At 42.5% G+C, this 26,685-nt stretch overlaps 1 protein-coding gene across 1 annotated transcript in view; it reads right to left on the bottom strand.

Annotated features, from left to right (window-relative positions):
- The window catches only part of LOC132397689 (receptor-type tyrosine-protein phosphatase R-like), a 271,111-nt gene that overhangs the window by 191,663 nt on the left and 52,763 nt on the right, over window positions 1–26,685 (bottom strand). The window contains exons 4-5 of the mRNA XM_059976458.1: window positions 23,497–23,652; window positions 8,919–9,029 (exon numbers count right to left, since the gene is read on the bottom strand). Of these exons, the coding sequence (XP_059832441.1) occupies window positions 8,919–9,029; window positions 23,497–23,652 (267 nt within the window). The remainder of the gene's footprint in view (window positions 1–8,918; window positions 9,030–23,496; window positions 23,653–26,685) is intronic.

The raw sequence follows: 26,685 nt of genomic DNA, 5'->3' as shown, positions 1-26,685 counted from the left end.
TGCTGATTTCAAGGCATGAACCCTTTGCACTCAATCATGGGAGCGTTAGTAGGCATTCCACTCACAAAAAAAAAACATGACTGGGAGAAGCCATGTTAGAATACAACAAGCAGCAAGTGGAAATGGGGTTGGTGGCAGAAGAACTCTCAGTAGATTATTTCCATCCTCTTTGTTCCATCTTAATCTGCTTGAGTAAGGATGTCCTCGAGGTAGGACGAGGACTTCATTGCTTGAGACCCGGACAATCAACTTTTACATCTTTCAAGCTGGAGCTGGAAATCTTTGCAACATGTTGCGAGTTTCTTTTTTTTTAAAAAAATAAGATCTCTGTGAGAACTCTCAATATTTGATCTTCTGAGGGCAGCAGATGGAGAAATAATCGTGAGCGTCTTTGCTTATAGGGTGACAGTAACATACATTGTTTTGTAGGCATCTCCAATCACTATAGCAACCAAGTCCTTGTGGACATGGTCAACCTTCACACTGAGGGCACCTCCCATCGGTTGGATTAGGGTGTTGAATTGTTATTTTCTTGTAGTTTAACTTTCTTAAGCTTTCTCGTATCTTTATATAGTCAGTGATTCAGGCCAAAACCTTTCTTCAGGGCTGAGAAGGAAGGGGGAAGATGCCAAAATAAAGAGATGGGGGGGAGGGGAAGGAGGATATCTGGAAGGCGATAGGTGCAGCCAGGTGGATAGGAAAGGTCAAGGGCTGGAGAAGAAGTAATCTAATAGGAGAGGAGTGAAGACCATAGGAGAAGGGGTAGGAGGTGGTGACCCTGGGGAAGTGATAGGCAGGTGAGGAGAACTAAAGGGTCAGAGTGGAGAATAGCAGAAGAGGGAGGGAGGGATTTTTTAATACTTAAATATTACAGAATTATGGAAAATGGAAGAGAAAGGTAAATTATTTCATATTTGTTTGTGAATGTGGTGAAAAATAATTAATTTAGTTTCTTGTATTTATATGATATATCTTGTTTCTTATTGATTCTCCCCCTTTTCTTCAGGGGTGCTGCATGAGAATAGGTTTCAGGTGAAGTGCAATTAATGTAACCACAACCTTTTAAAAATCCTATCATACAACACAGGTTGTATAATAGAGGAGAGTGGACAATAGGAAAAAGGGAAGGAGCAGGGTCTGGGGAGAAGTGATAGGCAGGTGAGAAGAGGTAAAAGGTCAGAGTGGGGAATGGGGGGGGGTGAAATCAATATTTTAGCCATTAGGTTTAAAGCTACCCGGATAAAATATAGGAAAATAAGGTGCTGTATACTGGTTAATTGTTATCACTTGAATAGAATTGAACTCTAGTCTAAGTATGAAACAACGAGGACAATTTTCTCTTTTGCATTTCTTTTCTTTGCTCTTTTGGCTCTTCTTTCTTTTTCATTGTTCACTCTTGTAACGCGTAATAAAATGATTGAAAGTTTTCATTTCATGCCTCATCCTTGACCTCTGAAGAACCTTTGGATTGCAAAACCATCAACATCCAACACATCCAGGGGTTCCCATCCTGGTGTCCACAGACCCCTTGCTTAATGGTATTGGTCCATGGCATAAAAATGTTCGGGAACCCCTGAACATCAGATACATCACCACGGTCTTTAACCACGAACTAGAAATATTTGGAGTCCTTTCTTCTATATTGCCTATTGCTCTTTCCCAGGATCAAATCTGAAAGAATAATAGACAATAGACAATAGGTGCAGAAGTAGACCATTTGGCCCCTCGAGTCTGCACCGCCATTCTGAGATCATGGCTGATCATTCACTATCAATACCCAGTCCCTGCCTTGTCCCCATATCCCTTGATTTCCCTATCCATCAGATATCTATCTAGCTCCTTCTTGAAAGCATCCAGAGAAATGGCCTCCACCGTCTTCTGAGGCAGTGCATTCCACACCTCCACAACTCTCTGGGAGAAGAAGTTCTTCCTCAACTCTGTTTTAAATAACTGACCTCTTATTCTCAATCCATGCCCTCTGGTACTGGACTCTCCCAACATCTGGAACATATTTCCTGCCTCAATCCTATCAAATCCTTTAATTATCTTAAATGTTTCAATCAGATCCCCTCTCAATCTCCTCAATTCCAGTGTGTACAAGCCCAATCTCTCCAATCTCTCTGCGTAAGACAGCCCTGCCATCCCAGGAATCAACCTAGTGAATCTACGCTGCACTTCCTCAATTGCCAGAATGTCCTTCCTCAAACCTGGAGACCAAAACTGTACACAATATTCCAGGTGTGGTCTCACCAGGGCCCTGTACAAATGCAAAAGGACATCCTTGCTCTTGTACTCAATTCCCCTTGTAATAAAGGCCAACATTCCATTTGCCCTCTTCACTGCCTGTTGCACTTGCTCATTCACCTTCAGTGACTGATGAACTAGGACTCCTACTTTTTGCATTTCTTTGCATTTCTCCCTTACCTAACTCTACACCGTTCAGACAATACTCTGCTCTCTTGTTCCTGCTTCCAAAGTGGATAACTTCACATTTATTCACATTGAATGACATCTGCCAAGTATCTGCCCACTCACCCAGCCTATCCAAGTCTCCCTGTATTCTCCTAATGTCCTCTTCGCATGTCACACTGCCACCCAGTTTAGTATTGTCAGCAAACTTGCTGATATAGTTTTCAATGCCCTCATCTAAATCATTGACATAAATCGTAAAGAGCTGTGGTCCCAATACAGAGCCCTGTGGTACCCCACTAGTCACCTCCAGCCAGTCCGAGAAACACCCATTCACTGCTACCCTTTGCTTTCTATCTGCCAACCAGTTTTCTATCCATGTTGAAACCCTGCCCCCAATGCCATGAGCTCTGATTTTACTCACCAATCTCCTATGTGGCACCTTATCGAATGCTTTCTGAAAATCTAGGTACACAACATCCACTGTCTTACCCTCGTCTAACATCCTTGTTAAACCCTCAAAAAACTCCAACAGATTAGTCAAGCATGATTTGCCCTTGGTAAATCCATGCTGGCTCGGCCTAATCCTATTACTGCCATCAAGATGTGCCACTATTTCGTCCTTAATAATGGACTCAAGCATTTTCCCCACGACTGACGTTAGGCTAACAGAGCGATAGTTCTCCGTTTTCTCCTTCCCTCCCTTCTTGAAAAGTGGGATAACATTAGCCACTCTCCAATCTTCAGGAACTGATCCTGAATCTAAGGAACATTGGAAAATGATCACCAATGCATCCGCAATTTCCTGAGCCACCTCCTTTAGTACCCTCAGATGCAGACCATCCGGACCCGGGGATTTATTAGCCTTCAGTCCTACCAGTCTACTCATCACAGTTTCTTTCCTAATGTCAATCTGTCTCAATTCCTCTGATATCTTATGACCCTGGCCCATCCATACATCTGGGAGATTGCTTGTGTCCTCCCTGGTGAAGACAGATCTAAAGTACGCATTAAATTCTGTGGCCATTTCCCTGTTTCCCATAACAATTTCTCCCAATTCATTCTTCAAGGGGCCAACATTGTTCTTAACTATCTTCTTTCTCTTCACATAGCTAAAAAAGCTTTTGCTATCCCCTTTTATATTCCTGGCTAGATTAGCTCATACCTGATTTTTTCTCTCCGTATTGCTTTTTTAGTTAAGATCTGCTGTTCCTTAAAACTTTCCCAATCATCTGTATTTCCACTCATCTTAGCCCTATCATACTTCTTTAATGCTATACAATCTCTGACTTCCTTTATCAACCACTGTGGCCCCTTCCCCCTCTTTGAATCCTTCCTTCTCATTGGAATGAACTGCATTTGCATCTTTTGTATTATCCCCAAGAATATCTGCCACTGCTGATCCACTGTCTTTCCTGCCAGGGCATCCGCCCATTTAACTTTGGCCAGCTCTTCCCTCATGGCACCGTAGTCTCCTTTATTTAATTGCAACACTGACACCTCTGATCTGCCCTTATCCCTCTCAAATTGTAGATAAAATCATGTTATGATCACTACTTGCTAATGGCTCCTTTACTTCAAGATCACTTATCAATTCCTGTTCATTACACATCACCAAGTCCAAAATAGCCTCGTTCCTGGTTGGCTCAAGCACAAGCTGTTCCAAAAATACATCCGTTAGACACTCCACAAACTCCCTATCCTGGGGTCCAGCACCTACCTGATTCTCCCAGTTCACCTGCATGTTGAAATCTCCCATAACAACTGCATTACCTTTAGCACATGCCAATGTTAACTCCCTAATCAACGTACCCAATATCCACGCTACTGTTTGGGGGCCTGTACACAACACCCATTAGGGTCTTTTTACCCTTACTGTTCCTCAGCTCAATCCACACAGACTCTACTTCCCCTGTTCCCAAGTCATCTCTTGCTATGGACTGAATCTCATTCCTCACCAACAGGGCCACCCCACCCCCTCTTCCCATATTTCTGTCTCTACGATAGCACGTATACCCTGGTACACTCAATTCCCAGGCCTGATTGCCTTGCAGCCATGTCTCCGTTATCCCAACAATATCGTAGTTCCCCATTTTCATCTGAGCTTCAAGCTCATCTGTCTTATTTCTGACACTACGCACATTCAAGTATAGAATTCTTAGCCCATTCCTCCTCTCTTTGCTTAAAACACTGTCTATTGTACCTAACCCAGCTCCTTGAACTTCCATCGGACTAATTGCACCTTGAATTTTGATGACCTTCTCAAGATCACCCAAACCTTCTACACATTTAACCCCATGCTCCTTCTGACCAACCCTCTGTACATGTAACTTTTCCAACACATGTTCTGTCTCACCTTTCTCCTTTACACAATTAATATTTGGGAAACGAGTATTCCCCACCTGTCCCTCATCCTTCATCATATCATCTTCTCTCGTAATCTGGATCCCTGCCCCCTGCACATCTAGTTTAAACCCCCCCGAGCAGCACTGGCAAACATTCAGATGTAGACCATCTCTTCGAAACAGATCCCAACGTCCCTGGAACAAAGACCAATTACCCTTCCTTCCTGCACCATGCTCTCAGCCTCGTATTAATGTGTATAATCATTCTATTCTTCGCCTCACTCGCATGTGGCACAGGTAGCAATCACGAGATTGTCACCCTGGAGGTCCTGCCTTTCAGCTTCACTCCTAACTCCCTGAACTCTCTAAGCAGGACCCCCTCACTCACCTTACCTACATCGTTGGTCCCTACATGGACCACTACATCTGGGTTCATGCCCTCGTTCTCAAGAATAGCCTGCACCCGATCTGAGATGTCCCGGACCCTGGCACCAGGGAGGCAACATACTATCCGAGACTCCTGATCTGCCCCACAAAATCTCCTATTTGCCCCCCTGACTATAGAATCCCCTAAAACTATCGCTCTCTTCTCTTCCCTCCTCCCCTTTCTAGTTGAGGGTTCAACCTCTGTGCCAGAGGCAGGACCACTACAACTCATTCCTGGTAGGTCATCCCCATCAACAGTATCCAGTACGGTATACTTATTGTTAATGGGAATGGCCGCAGGGGTGCTCTGCTCTCTCTGCCTGCTCCCACTGCCTCTCTGGACCATCACCCATCTGCCTACTTCTTGGATTTTTGGTGTGACTACCTCCTGATAACTCCTATCTATCTCTGCCTCTGCCTCCCGAATGATCCGTCGTTCATCCAGCTCCTGCTCCAACTTCCTAACTCGGGCTGATAGGAGCTGCAGCTGGACGCACCATTCTAGTGAATGCCAGGCCTGAGCCATCAGACGTTCTTTAAATGACAAGCCATTCAATCCTGGAATCGTTTCTGTGAACCCCTTGTGAACCCTCCCCAGTTTCAACACATCCTTTCTAAGATAAAGGGCCCAAACCTGCACACAATACTCTGAGTGAGGCCTCACCAGGCCTTTATAAAGTTTCAACACCGAATCCTTGCTTTTATATTCTAGTCCTCTAGAAATGAGTGCTAACATCACATTTGCCTTCCTCACGACAGACTCTGTGCAAATTAACCTTTAGGGAATCCTGTACAGGGCTTCCTAAGTCCCTTTGTGTCACAGTTTTTTGGATTTTCTCTACATTTAGAAAATAGTCAACCCTTTCATTTCCTCTACCAAGGTTCATGACCATACACTTCCCGACATTGTATTCCATCTGCCATTTCCTATCGTCTGCAAACTTTGCAACAAAGCCATCAATTCCATCAATCAAATCAATGGCGTATAACATAAAGCGCATCAGTCCCAACACAGGCTCCTGTAGAACACCACTAGTCATTGGCAGTCAATCAGAAAAGGTTCCCTTTTTTCCCCACTTTTTGCCTCCTGCCAATCAGCCACTGCTTTATCCATGCTAGAATCTTTCTTGTAAAACCATGGGCTTGTAACTTGTTAAGCAGCCTCATGTGGCTCCTTGTCAAAGGCCTTCTGAAAATCTAATAACCAACATCAACCGATTCTCCTTTTTCTCTTCTGCTTGTTTTTTCTTCAAAGAATTCCAATAGATTTGACAGGAAAGATATTCCCTTGAGGAAGCCATGCTGACTATGGCCTATTTTATCATGTGCCTCCAAGTACCCTGAGCCCTCATCTTTAATAATTGTCTAATAGTTTCCTTTTCTTCTGCTTTTCTCCCTTCTTGATTACTGGCATGATATTTGCAATTTTCCAACTTGCAGAAACATTCCAGAATCTTGTGATTCTTGAAAAATCATTACTAACACCTCCACAATCTCCTCAGCCACTTCTTTCAGAACTCTGGGTGTACACCATCTGGTCCGGGTGACTTACCTACCTTCGGACCTTTCAGTTTCCCAAGATCCTTCTCTCTAATTAAGGTAACTTCACACACTTCATAAACCCTGACACCTAGAACTTCCACCATGCTGCTAATATCTTCCACAACAAAGACTGATGCAAAATACTTATTCAGTTTACGTGGCATTTTGTCATCCCTCATTATTGCCTCTCCAGCAATGTTTTCCAATGGTCCAATATACATTTCCACCCCTCTTTTACACTTCATGTATCTGAAGAAACTTCTGGTATCCTCTTTAATAACATTGATTAGCTTACTTTCATATTCCATCTTTACCTTCATAACTTCTTTAGTTGCCTTCTGTTGGTTTTTAGAAGCTTCTAAATCCTCTTATTTCCCACTTATCTTTGCTCTATTATATGCCCTCTCTTTGACTTTTATGTTGGTTTTGACTTCCCTTGTTAGCCATGGTTGTCATCATTCCTTTCGAAACCTCCTTTACTGGGATATATATATATATCCTGTCAGCTTGAGCCAGTCTGGCCATTCTTCTCTGACCTCTCAGTAGTTAGATGTTTTCACCCACAGAGCTGCCACTCACTGGATAATTTTTTTGTTTCTCCCATCATACTCTGTAAACTCTAAAGAAATCAGCAGGAGAGCAGCAGTTTCTGAGACTCTGGCTGTACACCATCTGATCCAGGTGACTTATCTACCTTCAGACCTTTCAGTTTCTCAAGAATGCAGACATTCAAACCACCCTGTCTGGCACCAATGATCACTCTATGGTCAGTTTCACATAGATCACATTTCTTCCCCATTCTGATGTTTGGTCTGATCAACAACTGAACCTCTTGACCATGTCTGAATTATTTTATGCATTGAGTTGCTGCCACATGATTGGCTGATTAGATATTTGTCTTAACGAGTTGTACCAAATAAAGTGGCCACTGAGTGTAAATAGGATGTGTGAAATATCCTCCTACTGTTAGTAACACCCAATACAACAGTGTTGCCTCACCCATCTTGTCATCATCTCATTGAAATGGCCATCACTCCCAGAATCTCCTTGTGCTGCCACACGGAAAGAGGAGCACTGCTATCATGAAATAGCTCAACTGATTAGCATTCAATTTTCCTTGCTTTTTCTTAAAAACAGCTGCCAATTTGCGATTGCCAAATGCTGAAATCTTTGAAGTCAGTGGGCAGTATAAACCTGCATTGTAATTGATAGTATCACAAACACAAAAAAATTTGCAGATGCTGGCAATCCAAAGCAACACACACAAAATGCTGGAGGGGTTCAGCAGGCCAGGCAGCATCTATGGAAATGAATAAACAGACAATGCTTCAGGCCGAGACTCTTCATCAGGACTGGAAAGGAAGGGAAGAAGTCAGGGTGAAAAGATGGGGGAGTGGAGGAAGAAGTGCAAGGTGGCAGGTGACAGGTGAGTGGATCTGGGTGAGCACATGGTTGAAGACTTAGAGGGCAGCAGAGATTACAGAGGGGGAAGCAGTGAGAGAGGACGTCTGACTGAACTCCCATGAAGGGAAGATTTAAACTTCTTCAGGGTCGGCATCCCTGAAGGAGACGTCACAGTAGCAATAGCTCACCTATCTCCTGCCACCTTGTATTTCTTCCTCCCCTCCCACCACCTTCTCAATCACCTCCCCGCCCCCCCCCCCCACCACCTTGTGAAGTCTGGATGAAAGGTCTCAGCCTGAAATGTTGACTGTTTATTCTTTCCCATAGATGCCTGCCTGGCCTGCTAAGTTCCTCTGGCATTTTGTGTGTGTTGCCTTGGTAATCGATGGACTGGTCAGTGATACATCACAACATTTGCACATTTACTAAGGTCATCAAATTTAGCTGCTTGGGTCTTTAAATTCACTTTGGAAGTATTGAAGGAACTCCTGAAGGAACTCAATAGGTCAGGCAGCATCTAGAAAGGGGTATCTTGAAGTTTTGGGTCAAGACCTTTCACTGGGGTGAGTCTAGATTACACGTGACTTGCATTAAAAATTGTTCGGAACATCAGCAAACAGATGGCAAAAGTAGTTTTGAATTCCTTCCCAAACTGACAATACTCTTGCAAGGAAGGATGATGCTCATTCTCAAAGTGAATATTAAGAACACCCATTGGCAGGCTTTTCTTTTAAGATTGGAATGCCATGAGGTAGTAAACTGTAGAAGTACACTGGAAGAAAGGACTCTTACCATTAAGCATGTGATGATAATAACAAAGGCAGTGAGAAATATGACAACCGTGTAGATCCCTTCTTTATTCCAGAGTCCATCCCTGCCATGGTCTCCATGCAAGGCATTTTTCTGAAATCAAACAATTGATTGACATCAGGGGTAAGTACATGACTGCTGGGCTAAATCTTACTGTATGTTAGCTGTTCAATCATATATTCGCACTTTCTTTCCTAACAGTGAGCATGGAACACACACACACTTGTCACAGTTATGAACCAGAAAGGAAAACAATTCAAGCTGATACACTTGTCAAAATCGCTTTACTGACTGGGCTTTGAAATGTGATTCTAATGAACTGCTAAAACAATTTTAAATAATGTCAACCTCCAAACCATGTGGGGCCTAGAGAGGCTTACAGCAACCTTTGAATTATATAGGACAGAAATTGCTTAAAGTACCTCCAGTGTCCTTTGGCAGGCTTTGTGCAGCCACAACACACAGCAGTCAGGATCAGGGCTACTGGCATATGTCATGAAGTTTGTTGTTTTGCAGTAAAATGTAACACATAATAATAAAAACTGACTCACAGCATATATACTTACCATCACCGTCTAGTATGGGGGAGAAGGGGTTACTGCACAAGATCAAAATAAGCTGAGGAGAGTTGTAAACCTAGCCAGCTTCCACAGCACAAGCCTCCGTAGTATCCAGGACATCTTCAAGGAGCAATGCCCCAAAAAGACGGCATCCATCACTAAGGATCCTCATCACCCAGGACATGTCCTTTTCTCACATCAGGAAGGAGGTACAGAAGCCTGAAGGCACACAGTCAGTGATTCAAGAACAGCTTCTTCCCTTCTGCCATCTGATTTCTGAATGGACATTGAAGCCATGAATACGACCTCACTATTTTTTTATTTCTATTTCTTGCGGTGGTTTTTTAACTATAATATATATACCTACTGTAATTCACATTTTTTCTATTATAACGTATTGTATTGTACTGCTGCTGCATATAGTCAACAAATTTCATGACAAATGCCAGTGATACTAAGCTTGATTCTGATTCTCCTGTGTTCCAGTGTATAAATTCAAAGTACAAAGTAAAATTTATTATCAGAGTACATACATGTCACCACATACAACCCTGAGGTTCATTTTCCTGCTGGCATACTTAGCAAATCTATAGAACAGAAACTGCAAGCAGGATCAATGAACAACAAACTGTGCAAATGCAAATTAAATGAAGAGCAATACAGTAGATAATCAGAGCATGAAATAACAAGATAAAGAGGCCTTAAAGTGAGACCATCGGTTGTGGGAGCACCAGGATTAGAATGAGTGCAGCTTTGTTCAACAGCCTGGTGATCGAGGGGCTGTAACTCTTCTTGAAGCTGGCAGTGTGAGTCTTGAGGCTGCTGTACCTACCTGATGGCATCAACGAGAAAACAGCATGACCTGGGAGGTAAGGATCTTTGATCATGGAAGCTGTTTTTCTACACCAATGTTTCATGAAGATGTGCCCAACGGGTTTTTTTTGGGGGGGGGGTGTTTAACCCATGATGTACTGGGCCAAATCCACTACCTTTTGTAGGATTTTCCACTCCGAGGCCTTGGTGTTCCCATACTGAGCCATAATGCCTATAGAAGTTTGGCAATGTTTTTGGTGACATGACAAATCTTCACAGACTCCTGAGGAAGCAGAGACATTGTTGTGCTTTCTTTGCAATTATATTCATATAATGTGTCCAGGACAGGTCCACTGAGATTGTGACACCCAGGAATTTAAAGTTACTGACCCCCTTCACCTTTGGTCCTCTGATGAGGACAGACTCATGGACCTCTGGTTTCCCTCTCCTGAAGTCTACAATCTGTTCTTGGCCTTATTGACATTGAGTGAGAGGTTGTTGTTATTACACAACCCAGCCAAATTCTAACCTAGTCAACCTTTCCCGTTCACTTTATTAATCGTCTGTGATAGCAAGAGAAAGCTTTTTACAGAAAGCAGATGTGACTGATCTGTTGATGGCACCACGTCAAAAGTGAAGTTACTAATCTTCTCACGTTTACCAACAGCTAATCAAAATAATTTCTCCGTTGTTGAACAGTGATAAGGGCACATCAGAAGCAAATCTATTTTCAATCATTTCCCTCACTGCTGAGGTGATGATATTTTGATAGCAATCACTATGCTAAACTGCTGAAATCAACCATAACAAAGATGTTTCTTAATGATCTTCTCATCTGCTGAACCTTAAACCAATTAACAGCAGTTTTGCAAAACTGCTTTCATAATCACTGCTGTGTGGCTGCAGACAATCCAACGTAGACTTGTTTTCTGTGAAAGAGTACATTCTCGTTCCACGTGACCTTTAATTCCATTGTGGTTTTTCCTGCTTCTCTAGTCAGCCTCAAAACTAGCTACAGAACAGAAAAAAAAATGCGGATATAATTCAGAAACTAAGTATTATTTTACTGTTTATTTTGCAAGCTAGATTGTGCCTTCTGACAGCTTCATTGCTTCTATATTATCCAAGAAACAGTTTCTGAAAATTTGAAGTAAAACAACAAATGCTAGAAATCTAAAATAAAAACAGATTCAGTCAGTGAGTCAGGCAGCATCACTGAAAATAGGGAGAGAGGGAGGGAGAGGGAGAGGGAGAGGGAGAGGGAGAGGGAGAGGGAGAGGGAGAGGGAGAGGGAGAGGGAGAGGGAGAGGGAGAGGGAGAGAGAGAGAGAGAGAGAGAGAGAGAGAGAGAGACCGTGTCCCAATGTGCATGCTTTTGTGTTAGTGCATTGAACAAAAAAAAAATGTCAGAATCATTTTCAGCATCTCTTTGAAAGAAGATGGCATCGTCACTAACCCACAGGAAGTCCCAAGCCCCCCATGATAAATCAAAGTGGAATGGGCCTCCACGAGGGCATTGAGTATCCTGAACCTCCAACACTGGAAGGCATTTGTTAAGAGAGCTAAGAGCATAGAACGCTGGCAACTAGCCACCTACCCCATCAGGTGCCACCTGTCCCATCTTTTTTTGTTAAGGATATGACACAAGAAGGGGCTCTTCTGGCCTTTTGAGCCTGCACTGACCAATTATACCCACATTACTAATTAACCTTTGAACCTTTCCATCTTTCAAATGTGGGAGGACACTGAAGCATCCGAAGAAAGCCCACATGATCACAGGGTGAATACATGAAACTCCTCACAAACAGTGGCAGGAATTGATCCTGAGTTGCGGGCCTAATCGCATTATGCTAACTGCTGCGCTACCATGACACCCCCCCCCCCATCCCCCCCAAGGAAGATTGTGCAGACCTGGTATGCACTCTGCCCACAGCTCAGAAGACACAGACACAGACACACAAATTCTTCATTATCTAAAACAGGGACCTGAATATGTTCTCTCCCAAGCATCCTTGTCCTTCACAGTATTTGGCTCCTTAAGTTTACAAGCATGGGCTAGTGTCTAGCAGCAGTAAAATGTGAGAAGAAGAACAGGGCATGGCTGCCAATTCAAAGATTTTTATAGTCCACATCTGTTTCATCTCTTAAAGCAGGCACTTAAAAATTGCAGATGGCGCTAGTGAGAAACCTATACCCATCTTCACTATCTATATTGTATGCGATAACAGACCTGTATTCCCCAATACAATACCTATTGTGGTGCTGGACCTGTGCTCACCAACATAGCAACCCGAGTGCCAAGCTCAGCATTAGTAGATCTCAAGCCTAATATTGGCCTGGTTCTGTGGTCCAGACCTGGCATTGGCAGAGCTGGTAGGCACAGAGCAGAGACAACACCTTACCTCAAGCGTTCTGCTCAATTCAAAATGTCATTTGCCTATTCCCCTTCAGAGGTATGGCCTCTGGCAGTTTACGTTTTTGTTCCAAATTTCAGCTTTTGCAGTCTCTTTTGTCTCTATAGAAACATATATAGACTTCAAGTTGCCACACCAAGAAGCCTAATGTCCCACATCACCAATTTCAAGAACAGCAACTCCTCTTCAACCATTTGATTATTGAATGAACTGGCAAAACCCTGATCACTTCAGTCTACCAATACAATGAATACTTTGACCTCCTTGCATTCAAATGAATTTTGTTTTTTTTTTGTTCTAATTGATGATTTCTTGTAAAAAAGTGTCTAATTTATGTGTGTTTTCCTCCTGCTTACATGATGCTTTGTGCCTGAGATGTTGCAAGTTTCTCATTGCACCCGTGAATACATGTTTTTGTGTAGATGACAATAAACTCAACGTTGACTTTGATAGTGAAACAAAATCTAATCCTGTGGCACCCATATAACAGAGTTGTATTCTTTTTGCAAAATACTGGTAGACTATGGCATACACATTATTTCTCAGAATTCAGTAACGAGGTTCATTGTGTTCCAAACAAAACTTGAGACAGGTAAAGCTTACAAATGAATGATGCTGAATAAGCATCTCCAAAAGGAACAAATGATTAATACATTTTGATTATAGATGACACTTTACAACTTATACAGTACATTCATCATTGATGACTCTTGGAAGAATGTAATCTGAAAATCCACTTTGTCAGATGAAAAAAGAAGTTGGCTTATGATTAAATGGTTTAATTTTCTTGAATAGATCTGCATTACAATTTGAGTAAAGGTCTTTTTCAATAGTTGCTCAAAAGTTGATTGGTATAATAAGAAAGTACAAAAAACACTTTTGCCTTCTCAATCAGTGGCCACCAAGAGTAATCCAAGAATTTACATTATAAAATATGACTGTGTATCTGTATGCAGGTGGGAAAATATCGCAATGCATATATTAAGTTATGTATTATTTCAGATAAATTTGCCACTCTAGAAGAAAGTTCACATTTCAAAGTAAATTATTATCAAAACACATATTCAACTATGAGATTCATTTTCTTGTGGGCATACTCATTGAATCTATTGAATAATAACCATAACAGAATCAATGAAAGGCCACCCAACGTGGAATGACAACACCTGCAACCAAAGTGCCGAAGACAGCTAACTGCAAATACAAAAAGAAATAATAATAAGTAAATAAGCAATATATATTGAGAACATGAGATGAAGAGTCCTTAATAGTGAGTCCATTGGTTGTGAGAACACTTCAATGATGGGAAGTGGAGTTGAATGAAGTTATCCCCTTTGGTTCAAGAGCCTGATGGTTGAGGTGTAGTAACTATTCCTGAACCTGGTTGTGTGGGTCCTGAGTCCAGTCAATATACTCTCCACTATACACCTATAGAAGCTTGTCGAAGTTTAGCTGTCGTACCGAATCTTCGCAAACTCCTAAGCAAGTAGAGGCACTGCCATACTTTCTTTGTAATTGCACTTAACGTGCTGGGCCTGGGACAGGTCCACTGAAATAATGACACTGAGGAATTTAAGGTTACTGGCAGTCTCCTCATCTGATCCTCCAATGAGGACTGGCTCATGGACCTCTGGTTTCCTGCTCCTTGTCAAAGTTTTAGAAGTCTTGCCAAATCTCTGCAAGGAAGTTGAGGCTCTGCCATGCTTTCTTTGATAAACTGTATTTTTATTTTCTATTTCATGTTTTTTTTAACATAAAACATAGAACATGGACATCTACAGCACATTACAGGCCCTTTGGCCCACGATGTTGTGCGGACCATGTAACCTACTCTAGAGGCTGCCTAGAATTTCTACTTTACTAAGCTCCATTTACCTGTCTAAGAATCTCTTAAAATGCCCGCTTTTATCCGCTTCCACCACTGCCACCGGCAGTGCATCCCACACACCCACCACTTTCTGAATGAAAAGCTTACCCCTGACATCCCTTTGGTATATATTTCCAAGCACCTTAAAACTATGCCCCCTTGTGTTAGCCATTTCAGCCCTGGGGGAAAGCCTCTGACTATCCACACAATCAGTGCCCCTCATCATCTTATACACCTCTATCATGTCACCTCTCATCCTCTGTCGCTCCAAGGAGAAAAGGCTGAGTTCACTCAACTTGTTCTCATAAGGTACGTCCTCCAATTCAGGCAAGATCCTTGTAAATCTCCCCTGTACTCTCTCTATAGTATCCACATCTTTCCTGTAGTGAGGTGACCAGAACTGAACACGTTACTCCAAGTGGGGCCTGACCAAGGTCTTATATAGCTGTAACATTACCTCTCGGCTCTTGAACTCAATCCCACAGTGGATGAAGGCCAGCACACCATATGCCTTCTTAACAACACTGTCAACCTGCGCAGCAGCTTTGAATGTCCTATCGATGTCAGATCCTCCACACTGCCAAAAGTCTTACCATTTATGTTATATTCTGTCTTCATATTGGACCTACCGATAAAAATCAGTTCACACTTATCTGGGTTGAACCCCATCTGCCACTTCTCAGCTCAGTTCTGCATCCTATCGATGGCCCGCTGTAATCTCTGACAACCCTCCAGACTATTAATGCTACTGTTTTCAACATAGCATTTTTTTAGTGTTGAATCATCTATAGTAATGGGAAAACCGCACTCATCCCATGTTTAAGGAAGACCTCTGGGTTTTAAATTACATAAGCCCTCCATCGGCCTGCACACTTAAAGCTGGGCATGGTGCACCAGTACAATACAGCAGGCTTGGCAATTAGCTTGCAGACATTTCATCATGTCGAGGTGACAACCTCAGTACGGGCTTGTTAGTGTTTTCCTCTTGGAGTGTTGACATTTATATCGCCCCTCCATTCACTTGCCTTGGCCCTACTTGCCTATCCCTTCAGTCAGCCTTTGATTTTGATTGGCTCGCTTTTCTTTAGCTCTTCAGGGTTCCAAGATGGCATTGATTTCAAAGTGTTTGCTTACAGAGTGATCAGAAGGAGAGTCACACTTCTAAAAATTCTCGTGCCTGCCTCGAGTTTGCCTGCGCCAGAACCTGCATGATGTCCCAGTTAAAGTGGTGTCATTTTTGGCCTTCATTAACAGGGATCCAAAGAAACTCGAGCCAACAGAATTGAAAGGTCAACTGAAGGGGTAGCCAGTCAGGACCGAGGCAAGCGACGGGGGTTGTAAAAACTGAGGGTCTCACCTCAGCTGGCGATGAAAGCTTGGCAAACACTGCAATATCAAACGCTTCAACTTGAGCTAGAAATATTCACCATCCTGAATAATACAACAACCAAGATGAATTATGTCAGTCAGCCAAGATTCAGAAGGTGTCAAGTTAGCACCTGCTCAGCTGATCCTCTGGCCAGCTTTGGTAAACAACTATTAGAATTCTGAGCCGTCTGCTATCTTCCACTCTGAAAGGATATGGAAATACAAGCAAGCCCGGTACACACAGCCACAGTAAATCAACATGCGTCAACTTGGTCATGCAGAATTCGTTATCCTCACTCAGAACCAGCAGGTTACTAAACATTTGATGTTCCAAAGTGCACACCAGAATTACTTCCTTCACATACCTTAAGGCTGCCCCACTATGCAATAAGATCACAGCTGCTTTCATCTTGACCTCAGCTCCACCCCCTTGCCTGTCCCCAATAATTCTGATCACCCCCGTGATCCAAAATTCGGTTTCTCCAAGCCCTGAATTTATTCAATGACTCAGCTTTTAACATTCTCTGTAGTAGAGCAATCCAAGGGTTTGCAGCTCTCAGAGAAGAAACTCCTCTCATCCATTGACACTGGTGATCTATGGCAAACCTTTGTGGGCAACTCACATACCTTCTAGAAATGCATCTCTGAACTGCTTTTGCTGCAATCTGTAGCCTATCATTTCCTTTTGAGAAACAGATTTTCGAACCATATCTAAATGAAGTGGAGATTTTGCACATTGGTTGTCGGACTTTGTGTGTAGTTTTTCATTGATTCTATTGTATTTATCTGTTCCAGTGTGAATGGCTGCAAGCAAATGAATCTCCAGGTAGTATATGGTGACGTATACTTACTTTGATATTAAACTTACTTTGAACCATCGAGAAGTAGGATGAAGTTGTGTACAAGGAAACCAATTCTTTTAGTGTACCAAAAATGCAAAATTGTATAACTCCCAAGATCTGTTTATATATTATATTGTGATTTTTGTTGTGTAGTTTATACATCTCCAATGCCCTGTTTAAAATTTCTACTGCTATGCTGCAGCTATTTCATTTTAGCATAATTTTCTGTAAAAGCAGTGTGTCTTGCTGGTAGAATGTTTTGCTTTTGGCTAAAGATAAGGAACTGTGTTGTTCAACTTAGGAATGATGCGTCAGCCAATCAGGACGGTGGGATTGGGAGAAGGTTCTAGAGAGAGCTGGGGCAGGGAGAGATTGGTGACAGAGAGTGGTAGGGTTTGCGGCCTTTTGGCAGGAGATGCAGAGCGGAGAGGATCTGGGAAGATGCCTGAAGGATCCAATCTGTATAGGAGACCCGAATGCAAGGGGAAGTTCTACCTGTGATTGGTGATGAGAATTCAGCGCCATGAGTAAAGTGGCTCACCCATTACAGACACGACCTGAGCTTCAATGTAGTGTGCACACCGAGACTGGTTTAATTGTAGTAGGCCCTTTTTCCTTTCCTTTTTCTCCCCATTAACTGTTTGATAAAGCTGAAATTGGTAAATATCCTTGCTTTATAATTCTATATGGTGTACGATCTGTTATTTTTTGCCAATCGGTAATTGTACGTGGGCAGTATTTACACATCATTTGCTCGAATCGAGGTTCCTTTGATTGGAATTCCCAATGTTCCGTTTGTTTGAACCCTAAGTCATTCCGACACTAGGCATATATTGTTTATGAGAGGTGGCCTTCTCACGACTGAGTCACGTGGCCGTGAGCAAAGTTAGCTAACGAGCCGAGTTTGGCAAAGTGTACTGGCGGACAGCAGAAGTTATCGTAAGTTGAGAATGCTCTCTGGAGTCAAGCTCACACCCGCTGGGGGAGAAGGATATAAGGCTTGAATGAAGCAGACATACCAGTTACTGGACGGGTTAGAGAGGAGATGAGGATGCCATCTTGGCAGGCTGCATCACTATCTGATATGGGGGGGGAGGGGGGTGGATGATGGCACAGGATTGAAAAAAGCTACAGCAAGTTGTAAAATCAGTCAGCTCCATCTTGGGTATTAGCCTCCATAGTATCCAAGACATCTTCAAGGAGTGGTGCCTCGGAAAGGTGACGTCCATTATTAAGGACCTCCACCACCCTTTTCTCACTGTTACCATCAGGAAGGAGATACATAAGCTTGAAGGTACACACTCAGTGATTCAGGAACAGCTTCTTCTGCTTTGCCATCCGATTTCCAAGTGGACATTGAACCCATGAACACCACCTCACTTCTTTATTATTTCTGTTTTTGCACTACTATTATTAATTTAACTATTGCATATACATATAGCCTTACTGTAGTTCATTTACTTTTTGTTTCTATATTATTGTGTATTGCATTGTACTGATGCTATAAGGTTAATAAATTTGATGACATATGCCGGTGATATTAAACCCGATCCTGATTCTAGTTCTGAAGCTGGTCCAACAGTGGCCCCGGATTTTGACAGTGGGGGTCTCAGTGACGTATCAGAATATTTAATGGCCATTGCACCTGTTTACTCAGTGCACCACTAAGCCTTCTGTTCTTTGAACACTTGCCAGCTGTGCCATTAATTTTTTTTTTAAATTTCTACCATACCTGAGCCTATTAATTCATTCTTTCAAGGTTGCACCCGTTGCTCTATTGATTAATTTCTCAGTAGGCCTCTGCCATGGAGTTTCCTGTCCTTCTGATCCCTGCTGCCACGTTAATTATTCATTAGCTGCGGGTGAACTCTTGCATGAATTTGCAGGTTCATTAGCACATACAAATCTAATCTGTTACTTTATTAATCTTAATTGATCTGTGTCCTCTAACTGTGTTCACTTAGCAAATCTATGGTCCTTGTTGTGCTCCATTCCTGTTCCCATTTACGTTTACCCCCAAACCTCTTACTTTCCCTACCCCACTATCCTTTCTCCCATCCCTGTCACAGGTGGTGAGTGACAGGGCGTTGATGTGTCTCTGCCAAAGGAGGTGTAAGGCACTCCTTCCCTCTGTTATCCTGCAGTCACCCCTGCAGCAAGGTGTAGCACTTGCTTAGTGTCCCCCCACCACAGTCAGGGTCATGTAGAGCCGGTGGTGTGGTCATATGAGCAGATAGCACACATCACAAGTCCTGGTTAAGAGATAACTGAAACCAGGAGGACAATCTCTGAAGAGTATTGGTCATGGCTGGGGTCACCCGTCTTGTAAAGACACTGCCCAGAAGAAGACAATGGCAAACCACTTCTGTAGAAAAGTTTGCCAGGAACTTCATGGTCATGGGAAGGCCATGATCGCCCATATCATCCGACATGGCACATAATGATGATGATGATTCCCTAATAAGGACTGGCTCTTGAACTTTCCTATTCCCTCCCCCAGAAGTCAATAATCAGCCCTTTGGCTTTGCTGACATTGAGTGATGGGTGGTTGTGGCATCACTCAGCCAAGTTTTCAATTTCACTCCTATATGCTGATTCGTCACCTCCTACAATTTGGCCAACAACAGTGGTGTCATCTGCAAACATAAATATGATATTGGAGCTGTACTTAGCCTCACAGTATAACCTGAGTAGAGCAGGAGGCTACGCGTAGTTTTTAACTGATTCTATTGTATTTCTCTGTACGACTGTAAATGCCTGCGAGAAAAATTAATCTCAGGGTGGGATATGGTGACATATACACACTTTGATAATCAACTTACTTTGGAATTAGAACATAGAAACCTACAGTACATTACAGGTCCTTCGTCTCACAAAGTTATGCCGACCATGTAACCTACCCTAGAAACTGTCTGGAATTTCCCTATTGTATAGCTCTCTATCTTTCTAAGCCCCACGTACCTATCTAAGAGTCTCTTAAAAGACCCTATTGTATCCACCTCCACCACCTTAACTGGCAGTGAATTCCACGCACTCATCACTGATCCTCTTTTCACAGAAACTATCCGTTTCTGTGTGGTCACCTTTCACCTTACAAGAGCATTGTTTAAAAAAGGGGCTGGGATTTTGTTATGATTTTGCGTTATAAGTGGCGGCACGTATGCTGGCTTGTTCAGGATTCCCACGCAAACACAAGAGTCCTTGATTGACTAATGGAGTTTTGCTGCTGACTTCCTGGCTGCACCCTGACCTGGAGTTCAAAGGCAGGGCAGGATCTTACTGGAATTCCCCGCATTTACTCTGGGGAATCTGCTCCAGCGTAGAGCTGGCACGGAATCTGCAAATCCATTCTTTTCACTGAAAATTGACAGCTGCAAGAAGAAAAGTTGCTTTTCACAGTCAAAAACTGCTTTCAGCAGTATTTTAAACTATTTTAGAACATTAGATATCATATGCCTTTGTATCTGATCTCGAGCTTACCTTGGAGCTGTGCATTTGGCAGCACATATTTGGATTCCAAGCTGTGCTGAGAAACCTGACTGAACCAGCTGCACACTCCAGTTGACTGCCTGCAGCAGTTCACTTGTTTGTTATCTGAACTAGATATCCTGGATGCAGTTAGTCTAGCAAAGCCCAATTTCACAAACAGAGTATCAATAAATGGGAAGTAATTGTGCTGCTACAGGGCTTCACTCTGCTTCTATGTAGCTCTATTCTGCCTTACCTGTGGCTAGCAGCTGGTAGAGATTTACCTTTGGCCTGTATGGCACAGGACAAGACCAGGACTCTGCAGTTCACCTTCTACCATCCTCTGCCCTTTGTCTTCAGATATACAATAAGGAGCATGATGAACATTAGGAATAAGCTGTCTTATTGGAATACATTTGATATTGAGTCATTATTTTCCAAATATTTTTAGTTCCATTTGAAATATGTTAGTTTTCTAAACATGGTGGAGCTAAGGGTGCTTAATGGCGACTCCTTTGCTTGCTTCTTTGGAAATAGTTCTACTTCTATCTTTAATATCTCTATTTTTCTCTTTCAGGGTTCTTTTGAAGACCCTGACCTGGAGTTACACCCTGACTTTGGTTCTTTACGGAAATGGGACCCGCTCTTGGGGTCTCACGACAGCCATTATTCCAGATACCAAGGACACGGCCTAGGAGATCAGCTGGCCTTCGGAGCTCTGGGATTTCGTGGCTCGGGAGGTGGGCGGACTTGTGGTTGGTGCCTCCACAGGGAATCGGTGTGTCATGGGAGGTGGAAGATCAAAAGCGGCAAGCTGGCTGCTGGCTGTTTGCCCAGAGAGCAAGTTCTTTGGGCACTGAGCTCGGAAAAAGTGACGCAACGGACCTTTAACGTCATAAATCAGCAAGTCGTTTTTATGTCTCCCCTCTCCCTGTGAGATGGAGACGCCCCCTTTTCCCTTACTGGGGAGGGAGAGAGCCTATGGTATGTTGAATTATCGGGTGAACGAGTAGTCTTTGGGACACTGCAAGTCTGTGTCTTTATGCTTTGCTGTACACTTGACTGCTTGGTGGCGGGCGCCGATGCCCTTTTACTGGTTTGGGAGGGGGGAATTGTTGCTTGCTGCTGCTTACGAGCAGGAGGGGGGAGCTGGGGGGGTGGATTTGGGGTTCTAACATTTAACTGTCATTCATTCTTTGGGGCACTCCTCTGTTTTTGTGGATGGTTGTGAAGAAAAAGCATTTCAGGATGTGTATTGTATACATTTCTCTGACATTAAATGTACCTTTGAAACCTTTGATGTTAATTTTTACATGGGGGGAAAGAAGGTAATCATGTTGCTGTTTGTGAGATTTGTTTTTTTTTTGTGTGGGGTGGGGTTGATGTTTTTGCTTGAACAACTTCTATGGTTTTCTTTGCTTTGTGGCTTTCTGGAGAAGACGAGTCTCAGAGTTGTAAACTACGTACAACTTTGATAATAAATGCACTTTGAACCTTTTTTCTCGAAGGTACATTTATTAAGCCATCCTGATACAATTTGATCTTTATGTACTAAGAGATGAAACAAACACAGGTTTAGACATCCATCAAACCCTTAAAGATATAGTGAATTGCTGCTTGGAGTACCCCAAAACCAACTGATTACTTGATTTGCTAAATCAGAGAATAATTTGTTGTACAATATGTTTCGTTGTCTACTGTCCAATTCTTCATCGCTTTGACCTTTATTCCTCCAGGTTTGCTGATTGCACCACTGTTGTTGCCTAAATCAAAGGCGGTGATGAATCAGCATACAGGAAGGAGACTGAAAATTTGGCTGAGTGTTGTCATAACAACTCTCACCCAATGTCAGCAAGACCAAAGAACTGATTGTAGACTTCAGGAAAGGGAAGCCAGACGTCCTTGAGACAGTCCTCATCGGAGAATCAGAGGTGGAGAGGGTTAACAACTTTAAATTCCTGGGTGTTGCTATGCCAGAGGATCTGACCTGGGCCCAACACATACTTGCAATTGTTGAAAAGCACAGCAGTGCCTCCACTTCCTCAGGGTCTGTGGAAATTCAGCATGACATCTAAACCTTGGTGACAAACCTCTATAGATGTGTAGTGGAGAGTGTGTTGACTGGTTGTATCAGAGCCTGGTATGGAAACACCAGTGCCTTTGAACAGAAAATCATACAAAAGGTATTGGATTCTGCCAGTACGTCACAGGTAAAGCTCCCTCAACCACTGAGCGCATCTACATGAAACACTGTCATAGGAAAGCAGCATCCATCATTAGAGATCCCCAGCACCCAGGCCATGCTCCTTTATCGCTGCTGCCATCAGGTCGAAGGTACAGGAGCCTCAGGACTTACACTGGCAGGTTCAAGAACAGTTGCTACCCCACAATCATCAGGCCCTTCAACAAAAGGGAATAACTACACTCACTTATTGAGATGTTCCCACAACCAATGACTTCAAGAACTTGTTATCTCATGTTCTCGTTAATTATTGCTATTTATTTATATTTGCATTTGCACAGTTTGTTGATCTCTGGCTAATCTTCCATTAGTCCTGTTATAGTTACTAATCTATAGATTTGGTCAGTATGCTCACAGAAAAAAATGAATCAGGGTTTTATATGGTGACACATATGTACTTTGATAATAAAATTTACTTTGAACTTCGAACCTAGTTGTGGTTTAGAGACTTGCATGCCTCAATGACCTGGAGAGCTATGTTGGCTGGAGTCAGGGCTTTATGCTTTGACTCTTGGTAGGGTCACGCATGCCAGACAGGTCAAGGGTAGAGGCCAGATTAAGAGTGGTCCACCAGTCCTCTTGGTTCAGAGCTTCAGATAGGGCTAACAACCATGACTGGTTAAACAAAATTGTTACAGAAACAACAATGAGGAATCCTCTTAGATATGAGTGAGACAGTATTCCTGAGTCACCACCCAGGACTTGCATGACTGACAGTGATGAAAACCGAGAGGAAGCTACTGACATGATGAAGGAAGCTCTGAACGCTGCCAGAGTTGAAGGACGTTTCATTGCTGCCCTAAACACCAGCGGTATAATGGTCAGCAAGTTAATTTTTCTTGAGCATTAAATAAATAACGAACAAGGGAAAATACATCATCTTATCAAGCAGCTTTCAACCATGTGGCCCAATCCTCCAGTTTTCCAAAGTACATTCAGAGCTGCTGAGATTCTCCAGTCAAAAGATCAAAAGCAAATCACTCTTACCTCAGGGGTAACTTGTGTGATGCCAAATTTTGAGAGACTCTGATGCATCATATTTACATTGAGCAATTGTATCACTTCTTCAGAAGGTATTGGATCCAACGTTCCACTTTTACGATTCATTGGTGATATGTAAAATTCAATGCAGTTTTTCTTTACCTGTGTATTTTTCCAAAAATAAAAAATATGGTAATAATTTAACAGGGCAAAAACAAGCTATAAGAATAACACATCATATTCTGCCTAGGTAGTCTTTGATCTGGTAGTATGGAGTCTGAACACCATCGAAGAAATCTTCAAAAGGTAATGCCTTAAAAAGGCAGCATCCATCATTAAGGACCTCTATCACCTCTTCTCATTGCTGTCATCAGGGAGCCTGCAGCCACATACTCAGTGTTTCAGGAACAATTTCTTCCCCTCCAACATTAGATTTCTGAATGGTCCATGAATTCTCTATTCTGCTCTTGTTTTTCACTACTTATTTATCTTTAAAATATATTTCTTGCTGTAACGTAGTAACTTTTATATATTGCACTGTGCTGCTGCCACAAAACAACACATTTCATGATATTTATCAGTGATAAGGAACCTGTTTTGATTTGATTTTAATAGTGCATTTTCCAATTTCAGGTGGCCCACACCCTGATCCTTTCCCTCTCCTTCTGGTTTTTCCTCTCCCCACCCACCACCACCACCATAACCCAGTTCATTGCCTATCACACACATACAGGTTCTCATATCTCCCCAATCCCCACACCACACACATCCCCTAACTTGTTCCATCTGTCCCACATCCCTCCCTTATCTGTTTCCACTCATCATCTTCCTTACTTATCAAATTCCACCATGTGCAGGCTCTTCTGCTTCCAAATGTCACCTTCCAGCCTTTGTCTTTACCACCCACCACCACCTGGCTTGATCTTCCCCCTTTTCCCTCTCTCACCTTAGCCATCTCCACCCAACAACCACTGTCTCTATGCCCTTTCTGCTCTCCCACCCAGTTCCAACTGTCCATCATCTCCATCCTCACCCGTTTCCACCAATCCCCCGCCAACTCCTGCCTCACCCAACACTCTCACTTCTTTCTACTGGTTATCTCCCCTCTATACTCTCAGCTGATGCAGGGTCTTGACCTGAAACATTGTCTATTGCTTTGCCTGCATAGAGACTTGACCTGCTGAATTCCTCCAGCCGTTAGATTTTCACTCCACGTTCCAGCACCTGAAGTCAATGGCAATAATATAACTGCATAAACAATTCCCACAATCTAAATCTTAGTTTTCAGCACATTAACAGAAATAAATAATTTCATTGGGAGTGCAGGGTCAAACTTTCAAATGTACTTGCAAACAAAAATCTGACAGGACTCACTTAGAAGTCACATCCACGCCAAAAGTGAATAATAAAACCATTAGATTGTAAAAAAAAACAAGCAGACTGTAAGGAGAATGGAACTGTTCATTGTCTATTTATTTATTTATTTATTTATTTGTTTGTTTGTTTGTTTGTTTGTTTGTTTTCTTTCATATTTGCAAAGTTTGTTGTCTTTTGCACATTGGTTACTTGTTTATCCTGTTGGGTACCATCTTTCATTGATATTAATGGTTCTTGGACGTGGATGCAAGAAAATGAATCTCACGGTTGTATATGGTAACAAATATGTACTTTGACAATAAATTTACTTTAAACTTTTGTACTGAGTGTTTTTCATAAGGCTCTGCACATAGAGGCTTTGACTAATTCTTATCAGAATCACGTTTAATATCGTCAGTATATGTCGTGAAATTTATTAACTTTGCAACAGCAGTACAATGCAATACATTATAAATATATGAAAAACAGTAAATATATATGTGTATATTAAATAGTTAAATTAAATAAGTAGTGCAAAAACAGAAATAAGAAGTAGTGAGGTAGTGTTCATGGGTTCAGGAGGGGAAGAAGCTGTTCCTGAATCGCTGAGTGTGTGCCTTCAGGCCTCTGTACCTCCTTCCTGATGATAACAGTGAGAAAAGCGCATGCTCTAGGTGGTGGGAGTCCTTAGTGATAGATTCAATCTTCTTGAGGCACAGTTCCTTGAAGATGACTTGTATATTGTGGAAGCTATGTGTCATGAAAGTTGTTATGCAGCAGCAGTATATATACATATAATTTTTTTTTACATCGAGTCTACATTAACTATTCTCTCGGTTTCAAGTAACTTCCAGTGATTTGGGATAAAACTGATATGCTCTACTAATTTGCCTTTTGGCAGGAAAGTAGAACTTGCTTACTAAGGATTGTTTTCCGTTCCTGATCGGCGATAGTTGATCATGTGAATAATTTTGCCAAGTTGGTTACATCATCTTAATAGTGGCAGTGTTACATGTGTCAAAGGCAATGTTATACTTGACTTTTTCTCAACATCTTCCTCTCAGGCAGTCCCTCAGGTTTGAGGATGACTTACTCCACTCTTATTTACTGAGATACAGTTCAGAACAGGCCCTTCTATCCCTTCAAGCCGAGCCGCCCAGCAGCCCTCGATTTAACCCTAGCCTAATCACAGGACAATTTAGAATGACTGATTAACCTACCAACCAGAGCATCGTTGGACTGTGAGAGGAAACTCAGGGAGAATGTACAAACCCCTTACAGGCAGCAGCGAGTATTGTGAATTCTGACATGACCGATGAGGCTGAAGTGAGAAGTGGGAACTCTACCAGAGGCGGGGCAGGAGGTGACTGAAAGCTTGTTTGTGAGCTGATTTTGCCCCTTCTATTGCCTACACAGAGCTTCACCATGCTTGTGATATACACTCAGCGGCCACTGTATTAGATACACATGTACACCTGTTTGTTAATGCAATTATCTAATCAGTCAATCAGGTGGCAGCAACTCAATGCATAAAAGCATGCAGACAAGAGGTACAGACTTTGTTCAGAATGGGGAAGAAATGTGATTGACTGACTGACTATGGAATGATTGCTGATGTCAGGTGGGGTGATCTGACTATCTCAGAAAATGAGAATCTTGTGAGAAACAAAAAACATCCAGCTCTTGGGTGAAAATACCCTGTTAATGAGAGAGGTCAGAGGAGAATAACCACACTGGTTCAAGCTGACAGGGAGGCAACAGTAACTCATATAACCACACGTTACAACAGTGGTAGCAGAAGAGCATCTCTGAATGCACAACATGTCAGACCTTAAAGTG

The sequence above is a fragment of the Hypanus sabinus genome, chromosome 8 (assembly GCF_030144855.1).
Source record: "Hypanus sabinus isolate sHypSab1 chromosome 8, sHypSab1.hap1, whole genome shotgun sequence".
Classification (NCBI taxonomy): Eukaryota; Metazoa; Chordata; class Chondrichthyes; order Myliobatiformes; family Dasyatidae; genus Hypanus; species Hypanus sabinus.
The sequence above is the reverse complement of the archived record's forward strand: the minus strand, read 5'-3'. Positions and strand labels throughout refer to the sequence as shown.